The following is a 16,971-nucleotide window of genomic DNA, read 5'->3' on the forward strand; positions in this document are numbered from 1 at the left end:
CCACAAATTCACCATCTTCTGTGAGGCAGCACAGTGGTTAGCACTGCTGCCTACGGCACAGAGGACCCGGGTTCGAATCCCGGCCCTGTGCCACTGTCTGTGTGGTGTTTGCACATTCTCCCCGTGTCTGCGTAGGTTTCACCTCCACAACCCAAAAAGATATGCAGGTTAGGTGGATTGGCCACGCTAAATTGCCCCTTAATTGGAAAAAGAAATTGGGTACTCTAAATTTATTTTTAAAAACCTCGATCAGATCCCCTCTCGTCTTTCTTAACTCCAGCGAGTATAAGCCCAAACGGTTTAATCTCTCCTCATACGTCAACCTGCTCATGCCCTGAATCAATCTGATGAATCTCCTTGGAACTGCCTCCAGTACCACCATATGCTTCCTCAAATAAGAGAGAGATCAAAATTGGACACAATACTTCAGATGTGGTCTCACCAACACCCTATACAATTGCAACAACACTTCTCTACTTTTATTCACCAGTTCTTTTGCAATAAATGCTAACATTTCTCTTTTTAATTACATGCTGTACCTGCATACCGACATACTGCGATTCATGAACAGACAGCCAGGTCACTTGCCCAGACGCATTTTGAATCTGTTTTCCATTTAGATAATAATTTGCCTTTCTATTTTTTCAGCAAAAATGGATAACCTCACACTTATCTACATTAAACTCCATCTGCCAAATTTTGGCCCAGTCTAGCCTATCTGAATCCATCAGTAAAATCTTTATCTCCTCATCACTGCCTGCTTTCCCACCTATTTTAGTGTCATCCGCAAATTATGCTGTTACACTTTGCCCCTGCTTGAAGATTATTTATATAGATTGTGAACAGTTGAGATTCCAGGACTGAGCCCTGCGGCACCCCGCTAATTACAGTTCGCCAGGTAGAAAAGAACGCATTTATCCAGACAGTCAGCTTTATGTCAGTCAGCCAATCCTTAATTCAATCTCGCACTCTTCCCCCAATCCCCTTCTGGATCAGTATGGCATGAGAAAAGGAGAGATGTGGAATTTAAAAATACGCAAATGGTAGTTAGGATTGCAGCCATTTTATGTATAATGGAACAAGAGAATAAGTAACTAATTTTTTTCTTTCATTTCTGAAGTAAAATCAGTGAATAGAAATACAATTAATAAACTCTTGCACAGAGATGAATTACAGAAAGCAGTCAGTATCCAGTGATGTACGTAGGATGCTTGATTGAAGAGAACAGTTGTTCAAATTCACCCACAGGATCCAGTAACATTTGCACTGAACAGTTTTAGAGAACCCAATTCTTTTTTTTCCCCAATTAAGGGGCAATTTAGCGTGGCAATCCACGTAGCCTGCACATTTGTGGATTTGGGGGGGGGGATCCACGCAAAAACAGGGAGAATGTGCAAACTCCACATGGACAGTGAGTTGGGGCCAGGACCAAACGCGGGTCCTCAGTGCCGCGAGGGAGCAGTGCGAACCACTGCGCCACCATGCCATCCAGCACGGAGCAGTTTTGCTATATGGTAATGAGGCCAAAACTCAAATGCATGATGTTCATGATTTTTTTTAATGATGGTAGAAATCTAACTTTCTCATGAGCAAGTATTTATTCCCAGTCAGTTCTCAGGAGAAGTTGTCCATCACACATGACCTCACTAATAGGAGAACACCGTTAAATATAAGTAAGGAACCTGTCCCATATAATTTGCTGTTACTGGACAACAGCATTTCAAACGAATGTAAGTATTACTTTAAACAGAAGTTTAAAAATTACTTAAAGCATCACCATACATTATAAAACAGGTAATTCCCAAGCCAATTAAAGCATTCATGCAGAAATTGAATCTTAAATACACAGTCCTTCACTGGAAAGGAACTGGAACACATATTCAGAAACACATGCTGCAAGAGACTTGGAGAAAGAAGCTTACATATGTCATTGGTCATCACCTTGACACATCCCTCTTGGGAAACTTGTTTATGTTGATATCTGTTTTAAAACATCCATATAGTGGTTTTATATAAGAAGTTGCACAATTCAAAGGACCAAAGAGATAAACTGTTCAATTCCATTCTTCAGCTCAAGAAAGCCCAACTTAGATTTTTCTCTCCTACCTTTCTAAAATGGGATAAATGATCTGAGATGCAAACCAACGCCGCATTGCAACTGAAGTCACAGACACAATCTTTTCTTTAAAGCACCACACTAAATCGCTTTAGCTGCACTATTTAGCATGATTGCTGCAAGTTTCGTCATCCGGTCAAATTATCCTTAAATTGGTTACAGAATACGGTGTCAAAATCTTTTTTTTTTATAAATTTAGACTATCCAATTCATTTTTTCCAATTAAGGGGCAATTTAGTGTGTTCAGTCCACCTACCTTGCACATCTTTGGGTTGTGGGGGCGAAAACCCACACAAACACGGGGAGAATGTGCAAACTCCACACGGACAGTGACCCAGAGTCGGGATCAAACCTGGGACCTCGGTGCCGTGAGCATGCAGTGCGACCACTGCGCCACCCTTACTGTGCCAAAATCAAACAATTACCACCCACACCTTTCACTGAAAGAAAAACATTTTTTTAAGACGGTGGCAACTCGAAGCATAACTTTGGCAGGACATAGAGGTGCGAAGTAAACTTTCTGCAACTAAAAAAAGTTCCACCAGCAAAACAAATACAAGTTTGGGAAACAGCAAGGAGTGACTTGAATAAAGTCTAATCAAAATATGTCTGGAGTATTGTTATGAATGAAATCATGTTATATTAATTACTGTACAAAAACTGAATGCACATTTCGAAGGATGGAACAACGAAAAGGAGAAAAACCCTCAAATAGAAGCTTCAGTGAGGCTCCATCCAACTACCACTCAGTGTATATACCCTCAAATACAAGCTTTTCTGCTGTTTCCATCATGTGTCAGTTACATCCAGTAAAATGGACAGGTGACGCTCGCAAACCATTTCTTCCTCTTGACTGGCTTGGATCAACCTTTTAAACTCTTTCAGTTTGTCCGATAGCGTCATTGTTGAATCATTCATCCAATCAGAATTATTCATACTGACGTCCTTACTCTGTCCATTACTAATAACCTCCTAGGATGAGAAAAAAAAAACAGGATGAGGTAGCATCAGGTTTCCAATCTGAGACATATAATAGGAGCAGAACTCAAGAGAAAATCAATTGAGTTGCAAGAAGAACTGTTGCACATCAAACCAAACAAAGTAGCAATAATAGGAATCCTCAAACCTGTGGTGTGATTGGAGTAGAAACTAGGTGCATGGGAACAACAACTTCATCAGCAGAGACCAAAGTCTGTGGGAGGTAAAGGGGGAGAGCAATCGAATCCAAAGGACCCTCTTCCAGCCAGCAATATAGTTGCTCCTCACACCTGGAAATGGCACAAACATGAAATTATCTCTAAATGCATTTCAAGTTGAATAGTGCAATTGCAGCTAATCTCACACAATAAATCATCTGAGGAAGGCTGTGTTCTATTTGTGTTACAACACCAGGGAGAGCACTTCCTGCACATGCACAGTTGCAGTCTCTGTCACCGTCAGCTGCATGCATTAAAATGAATACATTTGCTAAACAAAGACTAACAATAAGTAGTTGTTTGGTGGCACAGAATGAGTATTTCATGAGCTTTTCATCTTGCACTCATCAGGACAAAGACCAAATATAAATGAATCAATTTATACTTCATTAGAAAGTGTTGATTGGTTGGTAAGTTGACTCTGATTGTAAAGGCATTGCCATGGAGAATGCACCAGTTAACTTTGACTGACAGTTAACTGCCAAGCTTCATTTAAATTCAAACCAGGCAGGTTGACTCTGGTCAAGGCATAGCCCTGGGGAATAAACCAGAGAATGGCAGTGAATGCAATTGCCAACCAATCAGCACTCTCTTCTCATGAAGTGCAAATTGTTGTTCCCTTCACATTTGGTATTCTTTCAGTTTGTCCTGTTGAGTGCAAGATGAAAAGCTTCAACAATGTATCTTTTCAGCAATATTAACAATCAAGTTCAATGTACCCATTTTTAGGTACTAATTAAGCCCCAGATCTGGGAGGACGTCAGCGGTGGATGGGGAGCTATCGAAATTCATGCAGCTCATTGGGGTGGGTGGGTGGAGGGAAGATCCATGGCGCTTTGGGAGGCCTAAGGCAAAAGCGTTTTCCTTTTGTGGCAAATGTTATTCCCAAATAAAAAATTTTGTCTTAGACAAGTCGCTGATTCCTAGAGTTGCGGGGACTTGGCTATTGTGGTGTCTGATCATGCTCCTCACTGGGTAGACCTGCGGGGTGATAAACCATCCACTTCTAGACCCCAGTGGAGATTAAACACGGTCTTATTGCGAATAAGGGATTGTGTGAGAATGGAAGGCGTCATTCGTAATTACACAGATCAAAACGACACTAGTGAGGTCTCCGCCAGGGTGTTATGGGAAGCACTGAAGGCAGTGGCGAAGGGAGAACACTTTGATCGGGGCGCATCGGCTAAGGGTGGAGTGAGTAGAACAATCGAGATTGGTGGAGGCGATCTGCAAAGTTGACCGCAAATTCCTAGAATCACAGGATGTAACACTGTTGAGGGAGTGTCAGAGGCTCCAGATGGAGTTGAATTTGGTCACCTCTGAGGAGGCGGTGAAACAGCTGCGCAAAGCCAGGGGGTTCTTGTACAAACATGGAGAGAAGTCTGGTAGTACGCTCACCCATTGACTGAGGAAGCAGACGGCGGCTAGGGTGAAAGGTAGACTTAGGGATTTGGGGGAGGGAGGAGAGGTGGTCATGGACCCTGCGGGGATTAATAAAATCTTTGCATCTTTTTATCAAAGGCTATACCAATCAGAGCCGCCATCGCGGTACGAACTGACAAATGGATTCCTACATGATTTGGAGTTTCCAACGGTAGGTCAGGCTAGGGCGCAAGGATTGGGGGCTCCGATCGGTCTGCAGGAGCTGCTGAGAGGTGTGAATTCAATGCAGTCAAGGAAGGCCCCGGGATCGAACAGATTCCCAGTCAAAGTTTATAAACATTTTGGTGCGCTGTTGGGTCCATTGATGGTACGGATGTACAATGAGGCGCTGGGAAGGGGCTCGCTCCCCCCAACGCTGTTGCAGGCCTCCATCTCCCTGACTTTCAAAACAAAAGGGATCCTGGGTAATGCGGATCGTACTGTCCAATTTCCCTCCTGAATGTAGATGCAAAGCTTCTAGCCAAGATCTTGGCCACCCACATTGAGGGTCGTGTGCCGGAAGTGGTTGGATGGGATCAAACTGACTTTATAAAAAGCAGAGCGTTGACATCTAATATTCGGAGGCTACTTGATGTTATCATGATGCCCGCTGGAGGAAATGATGTGGAGGTCGCGCTGTCAACGGGTGTTGAGAAGGCATTCGACCGAGTGGAGTGGGCATACCGTTTTAGATTCAGGTAGGGATTTGTGGATTGGGTTAAATTGTGGTATACAGGCCCGAAAGCAAGCATCTTCACTAACGGGGTTAGTTCTGAGTACTTCACTCTACAGCGTGCGACGAGGCAAGGATGCCCACTCTCCCCATTACTATTCGCCCTTGTGATCGAACCTTTAACAAGGGCTCTTTGGACGTCTGGAGAGTGGAGGGTATTAGGCGGCGGTGGTGGGGGGGTGGAAAATCGGCTTTCTTTATATGCGGATGAACTCCTACTGTATATTTTCAATCCTTTGGAGTCCATTGATAAGATCCTGAGAATTCTGAATGAATTCAGCTCCTTCTCTGGATACAAGCTTAATACGGCAAAGAGTGAGATATTTTTGATTACCTCCGGAGGGCAGGAGGGGTATTTGACTGAGCTCCCATTTTGCCTGGCTAGAAAAAACTTCCACTATTTGGGGATTCAGGTGGTACGGGATGGGGCGCATCTTCACAAGCTCAATCTGATTAGTAGAGGGGATGAAAGGGGAGTTTAAAAGGAGGGACATTTTGCCTCTATCTTTGTCTGGAAGAGTTCAGACTATTAAGATGGTGATCCTACCAAGGATCCTCTTTGTTTTTTGAACTTCCCAATCTTTCTGCCCAAATCCTTTTTCAGGAAGATTAATAGACTTGTCCTGGGCTGTGCGTGGGGAGGGTCTCCCGTATTAAGAGTTTGACTAGAGAGGAATAGACAGGGGTGGCCTGGCCCTCCCCAATTTTCAGTGGTACCACTGGGCTGCTACTATTGTTTTGGTCCAAAGATGGTTGTTGGATCAGGGGTCAGTATGGTGCAGAGTGGAAGGGACTTCCTTAACGGCATTGATTTTGGCTCCCCTTCCTTTTTCGCCAGGTAGGCATTCATCAAACCCAGTGTTGGTTTCCACTTTGAGGGTTAGGAACCAGAGGCGATTACATTTTGGTTTGGAGGGCATGTATAGAAGGCTTCGATTAGTGCAACCACAGATTCATTCCAGCGCTCTTGGATACCAGGAATGGGATCACTTGGGGATCCATTGCTTTAAGGACCTGTTCTTGGGTGGAAAGTTTGCAGACCTAACTGAGCTGATGGAGGCCTGTCAAATGCCCTGCGGTACTGGGTTTAAAAATTTTTTTTAGAATATCCAATTCATTTTTTCCAACCAAAGGGCAATTTAGCATGGCCAATCCAGCCAGCCTGCACATCCCTGGGTTGTGGGGACACGATGAGAATGTGCAAACCCCACACGGACAGCGACCCAGAGCCGGGACCGAACCTGGGAGCTCGGCGTTGCGAGGCAACAGGGCCAACCCACTGCACCACTGTGCTGCCGGGTAATGAGTTTAGGTATATTCAGACAAGTGCTTTTTTGAGCAAAGAGTTGAGTTCATTTCCAATGTTACCGCCCTTGGGTCTACAGGACAGGCTCCTCTTGGATGTTGAGATTGGAGGGGGTAAGATCTCCAATGTGTATGCTGAGTTGGCCAGTAGGGAGGAAGTCTCAATGGTGTTGATGCGGCAGAGATGGGAAGAGGATTTGGGAAGAAAATCATTGCGTAGGGTTAATGCGTCCTCATTTTGTGCTAAACTCAGTCTTATACAGCTGAAGGTTGTGCACAGAGCGCATATGACACCGGCTAGGTTGAGCCATTTCTTCCCGGAAGTGGCTGATCAATGTACGCGTTGTGCCGGATCCCTGGCAAACCATGTTCACATGTTCTGGTCCTGTCCAAAACTAGTGGGGTTTTGGAAGGGTGTTACAGATGTATTGTCTCTGGTGGTGGGGGTGGTGGTCACCCCTTCTTTGTGAGTAGCTATCTTTGGTGTGTCTCAGGATCCTGCTGTCATGGTGGGAAAGGGGGTCAAGGTCGCAGCATTCGCCTCCTTTCTTGCACGAAAGAGATTTTTCTCAATTGGCAGGCCGCAGAACCCCAAAGTACTGGGTCATGGGTATGAGACCTTGCTGAGTTCCTTCATTTGGAGAAGATCAAGTTCGCCATTAGAGGTTCGGATGAAGGGTTCTCAGTGAGTGGAAGCTGTCCATCGACTTTTTCAAGAACTACTAGACTGTCAGCAAAATAGTAATTTTGTTCACTGTTGCGGAGCTGGGGGATTCATTATTTTGTTTTACCAAGAAATAAAAATGTTCACTTTCTTTCTCGTTGAGGGTGTTGCATCATATTTGTGTGTGTAATATATATACTCCTGTTATATTGTATTGTTATAGTGTTATATTATAGAATTTACAGTGCAGAAGGAGGCCATTCGGCCCATCGAGTCTGCAACGGTCCTTAGAAAGAGCACCCTACTTAAGCCCACGTCTCCACCCTATGCCCATAACCCAGTAACCTCAGCTATATATTGTTAATATGTTGTGCGGTGTTTGTTGTTGTTTAATGTTATGGATTGTTCCTATTTTTGTATTCTCTATATGCTTTGGATATGCCTTCAATAAATTATCTTTAAAAAAAAATGAAGATGATACATAATCAGGAAATTTCAGTAAATGAGATTCCCAACTTCCAATGAACTCAAGAGAATTGACTGTAATATCTAGTTTAAGGACACTTGTTGGTAAAAAAAAAATCATTAACATGTTTTTTTAAAATTCATATGGGACTTGAGTCCTATATCTAACAACTGACTAACCAGGCTGCATTGGAACTGCCTGCACAAAGGCAGAACATACATGGAAACTTCATTTTCATGATTTGTATGCAATAGAAAGGCTATGTGCAAAATGCCTGTTATTGCTGCCTGCAGCTGGGGAGAGACAAGCCTGTGGGCACCCAAGCAATGCAACTTGTGGGAAAGGGGTGGCATGCAAGTCTCTTCCACAGAGAGAAGAGGGAGGCTGGTTCATTGAATATATTCAAAGCTGAGTTTGAGGGCTATTTCTGATCAACAAGGAAGTTAAAGGTTTTCGGTGAGAGGTAGGAAAATAGAATAAAGCCATAATCAGATCAGCAATGGATTTGTCAAATGGTGGTGCAGGCTCAGTGAGCCGAATGACCGACAGCTCCCATTTCTTCAGATCTCTGTTCGGCAAGCACTTGACATGTGAACAGGAATCGGCCAGTGCAAATGTAACTACAAAGTATGTGGCAACTTGGCAACCTTGCAACAAGCATCTCCTCAAAGTGACCCTGGCTCACTGGTTTCCCAGGCCTCACGCTCCTGCTCATTGCTTCCACTGGGCCCAGCTCTCCCGAACTCTATGCTGCTCCTGTTCGCTTTTCTTCAATCACAGGCTGGATCGCCTCCATGTTTGCTGCTGACAGACTCAGTATTTTCACAGTAACTTCATTGCAGTGTTAATGTAAGTCTACTTGTGACAATAATAAAGATTATTATTATTCCCCATGAACAATCTTCCATTGCAACGTACCTGTTGGACCAGCATTTTCAAAACTGTTCCAGAGGCCGCATGGCGGGGCTTTGCGGGCCGCATGTGGTCCACAGGTTGTCTTGTGGACAAGCATGTTGTAGACTAAACCTTAACCACGCAGTACCCAGTAGCTGAAGGAAACTTAGAAGTTTAAGCTCCTGGATATTCTTTTCTTTGAGTCAACAACAAAATGTATTTTGCATTGCTTTGCCAAATGTGGAATGAGATAGTGGAAGAACTGTCACTGCTGTTTGTAAGAGTTTAAAACTCATGTCCAGCCCCAAGATCGGTCTTACTATTGCTTTGTACTCTTATAAACCACATCATTTACAGAAAGCATGCTATTTGTTTCCCACATTTCTCCATTATCGTACCTCTTATTCTCTTCTCTTTCCATTTCAATTTCTGACAACAATCGGTCTGGTAGAAGTTCTGCTGCTGTAGAAGTATGGGTGATATCCACAGCAGAAACACTCCTGTCTGGAAGGCTTTCTTCAGGATTGACCTTCACAATATATGATTTACAGTCTGATCTCTGCTTAATCGAAGAGTGCGCCTGCTTCTGTGATAACCTGGAAAACAGTACGAGATAAAAACAAAATTTATGGGAATTTTGTTATTTATTCTTTCATGGGTTGTGGGTATTGCCAACATTTGTTCCTATCCTGAATTGCTCTTGAAGTCAGTGGCTTGCTAGACTATTTCAGAGGACAGTTAAGAGTCAACTACAGTGTTTGGGTCTGGAGTCACATGTAAGCCAGATCAGGTAAGGGTGGCAGATATCCTTCCTTAAAAGATGTTAGTGAACCAGATAGACTTCTACAACAAATAATAGCAGTTTCAGTAGCTATTGAGACTAGCTTTCAATTCCAGATTTTATTAATTGAATTTAAATTCCACGAGCTGCAGTGGTGGGATTTGAACCCATGTCCCCAGAGAATTCGCCTAAGCCTTCAAATCACTAGTCCAGTCATATTACCACAATTAATGTTGGCCTAGCCAGTGACGCCAACATCCCATAATTGCATTACTGCACCATCATCCCTCAGTTAAAGGAATTAAAGGGAAGATTTGCTGGATTACAACAGTAACTTTGCATTATTCAACATAGGTGAAGCTTGGCTTGGCCAGGAAAATGGTACACTGTGACTCTAACCCATTTATAAAATGTCCATTGTTTGACCGTCAATAGCTGCATTGGCTCATTTGTGGTTCCCAGACAAAAGCTAGCATCTAACTGGTAAATGGGTCATGCTGAGTATTTGTTCCAAGCGAAAATTTCACTGTGCAATTGCCTTGAACAAATAAATTATTGGGAACACGCCCAATAAAGCCTATCCCTCTCCTCATCCAAACCACCCAGAATCCGGACCACTGGTTTCTACAAAAAATGTGCTATAACCTTCTTCTAGTCCATCTCCACAACAAATATAGACCAAGAGGTGGATGTCGCACAGGCAATCAGACCATGTGACACATCAACAACACCTAGAGCTGGGATGTTAAATCTTCTGACTATTTAGCCAGTCATGGTGTAAGCACTTCCATTCAATCAATTTTTTCCTCCCATGGGACTGACGACCTCAAGCTATCAATCTTCAGAGCACTGCTTACAGGGTGCAACCACAATGGCTACTGGATCCCTCTTACGGACAGTTTTCATAATCATGTCATCTGTTTGTTGGCCTTCACGAAATGCATAATGTCTTTTAATGGCATACAGAGGGGTACAATAACTCTCATGATCAGATTCCTAGTTTAAGTCGACTTTACGCCTGACCTATGTTGATGAAATGAGGTTCTGGGTTGTTTGTGAAATGAATGGCCTTGCCTAAAATATACAAATAGGCTACTATTCCTTATAATCATAGCCATTGGTTTAAAATGATAGAAGGCAAATTCTACATTACACTGGTGACCAAGACCTTTTTAAACTAGTGAAAGCACAAACAATTCTATTTAATTTTCCATGAAAATCAAAACCAGTTAATCAACGTAACTGTAATTTTTCCCAAATTCCTGTTGTTAGAAACAAGATCAAAAGTATGCCCAAGGTAGCTCCAACTGCCCAGGCAGGTCAAAACTGAAAATATCCTTAGAATCATAGAATTTACAGTGAAGAAGGAGGCCATTCAGCCCATCGAGTATGCGTCGGCCCTGGGAAAGAGCATCCTACTTAAGTCCACACCTCCACCCTATCCCCATAACCCCACCTAACCTTTTTGGACAACTTAGGGAAATTTAGCATGGCCAATCCACCTAACCTGCACATCTTTGGACTGTGGGAGGAAACCGGAGCACCCGGAGGAAACCCACGCAGACACGAGAACGTGCATACTCTGCACAGACAGTGACCCAAGCCGTGAATTGAACCTGGGACCCTGGAGCTGTGAAGCAACAATAGGCATATCAGCTCTTGCCTTGTGATGAGGCTGTCAGTTCTGCAGTGGCTTGACACAAAAGAACACTGACTGGCAAGCTGCACTACAATAAGTTCAAGGAATCTGTTCAGTTCCTAACCTGTCTTCATCCAGCTCTCAATGCAGATGTTGCACAAGAATAATACCCTTAAAATTCAGACACAAAGCCTCAACTTTTACTCTGTATGCAAAGGTAATCTTCCTCGAACCCATCAACTTCATTCAAAATATCTATTTCTCAGATACAAACTGGGTAGGGCAGCCATAAATTGATAATGTACATACAGGTTCTATGGGACATTCTATGGGATAGAATATGCTGTTTCCGATGTGGTTTTGATTTGTTGGCATAAATAGAAAAACATCTCGTGAACAGCACTAAGGAGTGAGGTACGGTCACACATGGACAGCACATATGGTCTGATGACATTTCAAAAAGACAAAGGGAAAATAAATCACCAATTTAATCAATATTTGCAAACCACGATTGCAAGAAACAAACTGAAATGCATGACTGATGAGAACACATGTCTGCAATAGTTCCAAATTTTTAAAAAAAATCATTGTCACATGAACTACAATCTGAACAATGCAGCAAATATAAAAATAGCATTCAGAGCAAGAAAGTAGATTTTATTATATTGCTTTGTCCCTTTACCTGCAAGAAGCTTCTTGGATTTCCATTTTGGTATTTGCTCGTGCCTGGTGCCACAATGTAGGACGTTTGTATTTTTTCAGATCATCTTGGAAATAATAGACCAGGATTTGACCATCTTCACTTACAGCTTCTGAAAAATATTAATACGGAAGTATTAAATGGTCAAGTGGCCTATTACTGCACCTAATTTGTATGTTCCTACGCTCTGTTCAAAAACGTCACATCTCTGTTCGAATAATAGGAAAACTATGGATCAGACATTTGACAATCGGAGGCTGGAATAGACATACAAATCGGGAGCGGAAGCAGGTCACCTGGCCCCTTGAGAAATATCCTGAAACTGGGAATTGCCTAATTATTTGGCCCAATAAAGCAACTTGCTTGCAAACATCTGCCATTTAAATAGTCTTGAAGAAAATAGATTGAGCTTTTTTTGATGGGGAGATTTCTGCATGCCACCTGACCACAGCGATTTAGAGCACCAAGGGAGAACAGTAGCATAGAATCTTTGAAAGAGTTGTTGGCTTAATCTCACTTCCTTCCTCTTGTGCATGCCCCATATAGAATTATCATAGAATCATAGAATTTTGGACATGAAGGGCAATTTATCATGGCCAATCCACCCAACCTCCACATCTTTGGACTGTGGGAGGAAACCGGAGTACCCGGAAGAAACCCACGCACACACGGGGAGGATGTGTAGACTCCACACACAGACAGTGACCCAAGCCGAAATTGAACGTGGGACCCTGGAGCTGTGAAGCAATTGTGCTATCCACAATGCTACCGTGCTGCCCTTAAGAACAAATTAATCTACACTCCATTATTCTACCCTAATCCATGTACCTATCCAATAGCTGTGGGGGTGAGACACATGCAGACACGGAAGAATGTGCAAACTCCACATGGGCAGTGAACCGGGGCCGGGATCGAACCCGGGGCATCGGTGCCATGAGGCAACAGCGCTAATCACTGCGCCACCATACCGCCCTCCCCTCAATCAGATCTTGGGCGCGATTCTCCAGCCTTGTTGTACTCGCTCAAGCAAAACTAAGCCGATGAAAAGCAGGAGCGGGGTCGCGTGGCCTACTCCTGCTCCTAAATTGTATGTTCCTATGCTCTGTTCAAAAATGTCACAAAACGAGAACCGTGCCAAACAATTTGCAATGCAACAGACCTGCCCACATAGGCAAAATCAAGATCTCGCTGTAGTGTGGCAAGAAACCAATTATCACCACTTAAGCTTCATTTCCATACAATTATCATGTGAGGGTCTCTTTAAGAAAAGTGTGTTTTATCAAATGGCTGCAGTGATGTCATTGTGTAGGTGGAGCTGGGCTGTGATTCTGTCTTTTACTTTCGCTTTGAGCTGGAAACTGCTTTGTGGCCCTGGGTTTTTTGGTTTCATTTTCAGTTGGGAGCTGCATTCAAACAAACAATATTTTTGGTCACTCTCTCTCCACGCTAAAGAATGTCTCCAGACCACTTGATAACTTCAAAGTAATACCTGTTTTCTGTAAGGAATTCACACCTACTGTTTAAGAGGAAAAAAAGGGTGTTTTGGCTTATGGATAGTGCTAGGAAAGTTTTTAAGGGTTACCTATAGAGTACTGTATCTTTGGGGGTTATCAGTGTTGGTAGTTGGTAAGATGTTTCATAGAGTTTACAGTGCAGAAGGAGGCCATTCGGCCCATCGAGTCTGCACAGGCTCTTGGAAAGAGCACCCTACCCAACCGTACACCTCCACCCTATCCCCACAACCCAGCAACCCCACCCAACACTAGGGGCAAAATTTTGGACACTAAGGGCAATTTAGCATAGCCAATCCACCTAACCTGCACATCTTTGGACTGTGGGAGGAAACCGGAGCACCCGGAGGAAACCCACACATACACAGGGAGAACATGCAGCCTCCACACAGACAGTGATCCAAGCTGGGAATTGAACCTGGGACCCTGGAGCTGTGAAGCAATTGTGGTAACCACTGTGCTACCGTGCTGCCCACTGTGGGTTTATAAAATGTTAACTGGAGTCATAGAATAAACATAGTTTTGTTTTAAAATATTTTAGATCTCTGTTGCATAACACCTGGAAAGTGGGCCCTTGTGCTCCCCATAACCAAATCTATTAAAAATTGTAGGTCAGGTGAACTCCATGATATACTTTGGTGTTCTCTAAACCATGGTCCATAACACAATTAACGGAAGCCACCCATTATCCTACGGCCTTCCGTCATTCAGCGGCCTCCCCAGCAGGTTGGCACGCTGGCGCTGATTCGTACTCTTTAAAAATGTGAACCTGGTGGAAGGGCTTCAGTGGGGAGCCGAGGAGGTGAGTAGCCATCTTGGCTCACAGGCAAAGAGCCCGAGGGTGCTTGGCTTGCTGCCCTGGTGCTTGGCGGGGGATGGTTTATCCTCGCTTGGAAGTTTGGGGGAGGGGGGGGGTGGGAGAGAGAGAGAGAGAGAGATCAATGGGGGAGTGGAGGGTCCCAGGGTCGGAGCCACCGTTGTTTATCAGTCTAACACCTTCTCACAATTCCTTACAGATATTGAATGCTGTGGCACGGATTTCGGCATCGGGGAGTGGAGAATCTAGCCCCTTATTCCTCAATCTGTTCCGTCTCCTCTCCACGGCCATCACGCTCTTTCGGAAGTATAGTACATCAAAACTGGTGACACTGTTATGAACTACAGTCTAATCACTTGCACAGGTTTAGTTTTGTCTCTCTTTGGTGCTCAATTTTGGTATTAAAACTCAGGATCCCATATATTTATAGAAAAAGGCCAACCTCCCACTTTTGAAGATTATGTACCTGATTTCTCAAGTCTTTGCTTTTCTATTACTTAAAAAAATTACATTTAGAGTTTATGTCCTCCTTAGTCTTCCTCCCACAATATATCTCAAAGGGAACAAAGAATAATACAGCACAGGAACAGGCCCTTCAGCCCTCCAAGCTTGTACCAGTCATGATACCACAGTTGACCAAAACCCTAAAGAACAAAGAACAATACAGCACAGGAACAGGGCCTCCTTGTGTATCTCTGCATCATGTAAAAGTATCCATTTTTACATTGCTTTATTTCTAATAATGCAAACCCACAATATGCAAAGAATTGTTCAAATTATTTTTAGAACACAAACCTTTAGCACAGCAGGGGATGCCATAAGTGCAAACATCAGAGGATTGTTTAGATTCAAAGGAAATGAGGGAAGGGCGAGAAGGTGGAATTGATATAGAAGTTCACCCATAATCTTATCGAATGGTGAAACAGGTTTGAAAGCCCTTGGCTTACTCCTACTTCTATTTCTTACATTCTGAAAAGAATAGTTTGAAGTGGGAATGGGATTTGCAGTAAATTAATAACAGTCTAATGTCGGAAAGATACTAATGGGGCTCTTCATGGCTGTTTGATAAGCTATTTGAAACAAATGGATAATTGTAAAACATGAGGCAAGGATTGTTGTATTCAACTGAAAGGGAACTATAAATCAAAATGATGCAACCTTATTACTGTTTTTAGTTGTATGAATGTTAAAATGGTTACGGAAGGAATTATCCAACGCATTAAATTTCATTGGACATATCTGCCCAAACTACTCCTGCAGTTCTTACTGTACTCTTCACAGTTAACCATGCCCCAATTTTTATGCTTCCTTATTAAAATTTACCTCATCTAGATATAAAAAGCATCAATGTTTCCAACATTGAACATGGGAAGCACCAGTTTACAACTCTTCAGTCCAGGGCAAATTCCATTAACTACAGTTCTATTTTCAGCTCTTCAATCTGCTTCCTATCCATGCCACAGCATTCCCCTTTAGTACAGAACCTCTTGACTTTATCAACAAGCCTTTGCGATATCTTAACAAATTATTCTTGAAAATATGTTTACACAATATTTCCTTCATCAAATAGTTATTTCAAAGCACTTATTTTATCCCAATTTAGCCCTGTGCTAAACCAGCTCCTTTGGTAATTCTACAAAAAAATTAAACCATTCTAGAATGAAAATGTAAAACAGAAACATGATTAACCTGCAGCAAAGGGGAGGCTCGGGGGCCTCCACTCTCTCAATCGATGGTCAATACAAATGGCAATGATTTCATCCCAAGGAATTTCCGTAACCAAAGGCCCCTCATCTGCTGTGACTTCTAACATCAAGGGACAGCTCTCTCTCCATTTGCTGTAAACTTGATTCAGGAGATGTTGAACCTTCGAAAGCAGCACTGAACAAGTTTGCTGTGACACTGGCATCTGAGACACGTAATGGAAGATCATATCGCAGACCTTAGCCCATGGAGCTATGAGGAACAGAAAACAATTAGTGCAGTAATATAAATGAAGCAATCACCAACAGAGTAAAACATCTCATAGGATTATGTTCGTACCATGCAAGGGAGGTAGATCCATCACCGGCAATTGAAAAGACAGCACAGCCTTCTTTAGCCAGGTAAGGTGGTTATTAGAATTCCACTCTTTGTGTGCCAGTATTTCATGAGCAGCAGGTCCAGAAAATTCAGCCACTGGCCAGGAAAGATTGTACAGTTGCTCAGAGGACACCACTTCTGCAAGGAAACGCAGCACATCATTGTAATACTCAATGATGAAGCTGGGGTCCTGGGAAGGCAATACAGCCAAGTGCCTTTCGGTTTTATCGCTGTAAAATTGGTCACTGAACTCCCGGCACAGCCCGTCCTCAATGAACTGCATCAGAGTCTGACAGCAGACCTCCGGCGGTGATGGGCAACGTGAGGCCAGCCACCTTACAGCTTCAGAGACCTAAAAGAAATTACACCCACATAATTAAATCTCACTGTAAAACATTTGACAAAAATAACACGCTGCAAAGCACTGGAAACATTGTACTCATCATTATTTTCCATGTGGTCCATTTTTTGTGAAAAGGATGGGGAGAGACCATGATCGAAGAAAAAGTTGCCATGACACAAATTCCACACCACAATATTGGAGTAACCTTTTGCTACAGTATTTATTTTTTGACCAGAGGTAAAACTGTACTTAAAAATTAGCACTTAACTGATAGTGAGGGGGGACTGGAACTTGGTGCAGGA

General features: G+C 43.1%; 1 protein-coding gene across 1 annotated transcript in view; it reads right to left on the reverse strand.

Annotated features, from left to right (window-relative positions):
* Positions 1 to 1,539: 1,539 nt before the first annotated feature.
* Positions 1,540 to 16,971, reverse strand: part of LOC119958214 (minichromosome maintenance complex component 3 associated protein) — an 84,711-nt gene continuing 69,279 nt past the window's right edge. The window contains exons 24-29 of the mRNA XM_038786606.1: positions 16,288 to 16,678; positions 15,934 to 16,200; positions 11,899 to 12,028; positions 9,195 to 9,392; positions 3,243 to 3,384; positions 1,540 to 3,088 (exon numbers count right to left, since the gene is read on the reverse strand). Of these exons, the coding sequence (XP_038642534.1) occupies positions 2,906 to 3,088; positions 3,243 to 3,384; positions 9,195 to 9,392; positions 11,899 to 12,028; positions 15,934 to 16,200; positions 16,288 to 16,678 (1,311 nt within the window). The 3' untranslated portion in view covers positions 1,540 to 2,905. The remainder of the gene's footprint in view (positions 3,089 to 3,242; positions 3,385 to 9,194; positions 9,393 to 11,898; positions 12,029 to 15,933; positions 16,201 to 16,287; positions 16,679 to 16,971) is intronic.

The sequence above is a fragment of the Scyliorhinus canicula genome, chromosome 2 (assembly GCF_902713615.1).
Source record: "Scyliorhinus canicula chromosome 2, sScyCan1.1, whole genome shotgun sequence".
Classification (NCBI taxonomy): domain Eukaryota; kingdom Metazoa; phylum Chordata; class Chondrichthyes; order Carcharhiniformes; family Scyliorhinidae; genus Scyliorhinus; species Scyliorhinus canicula.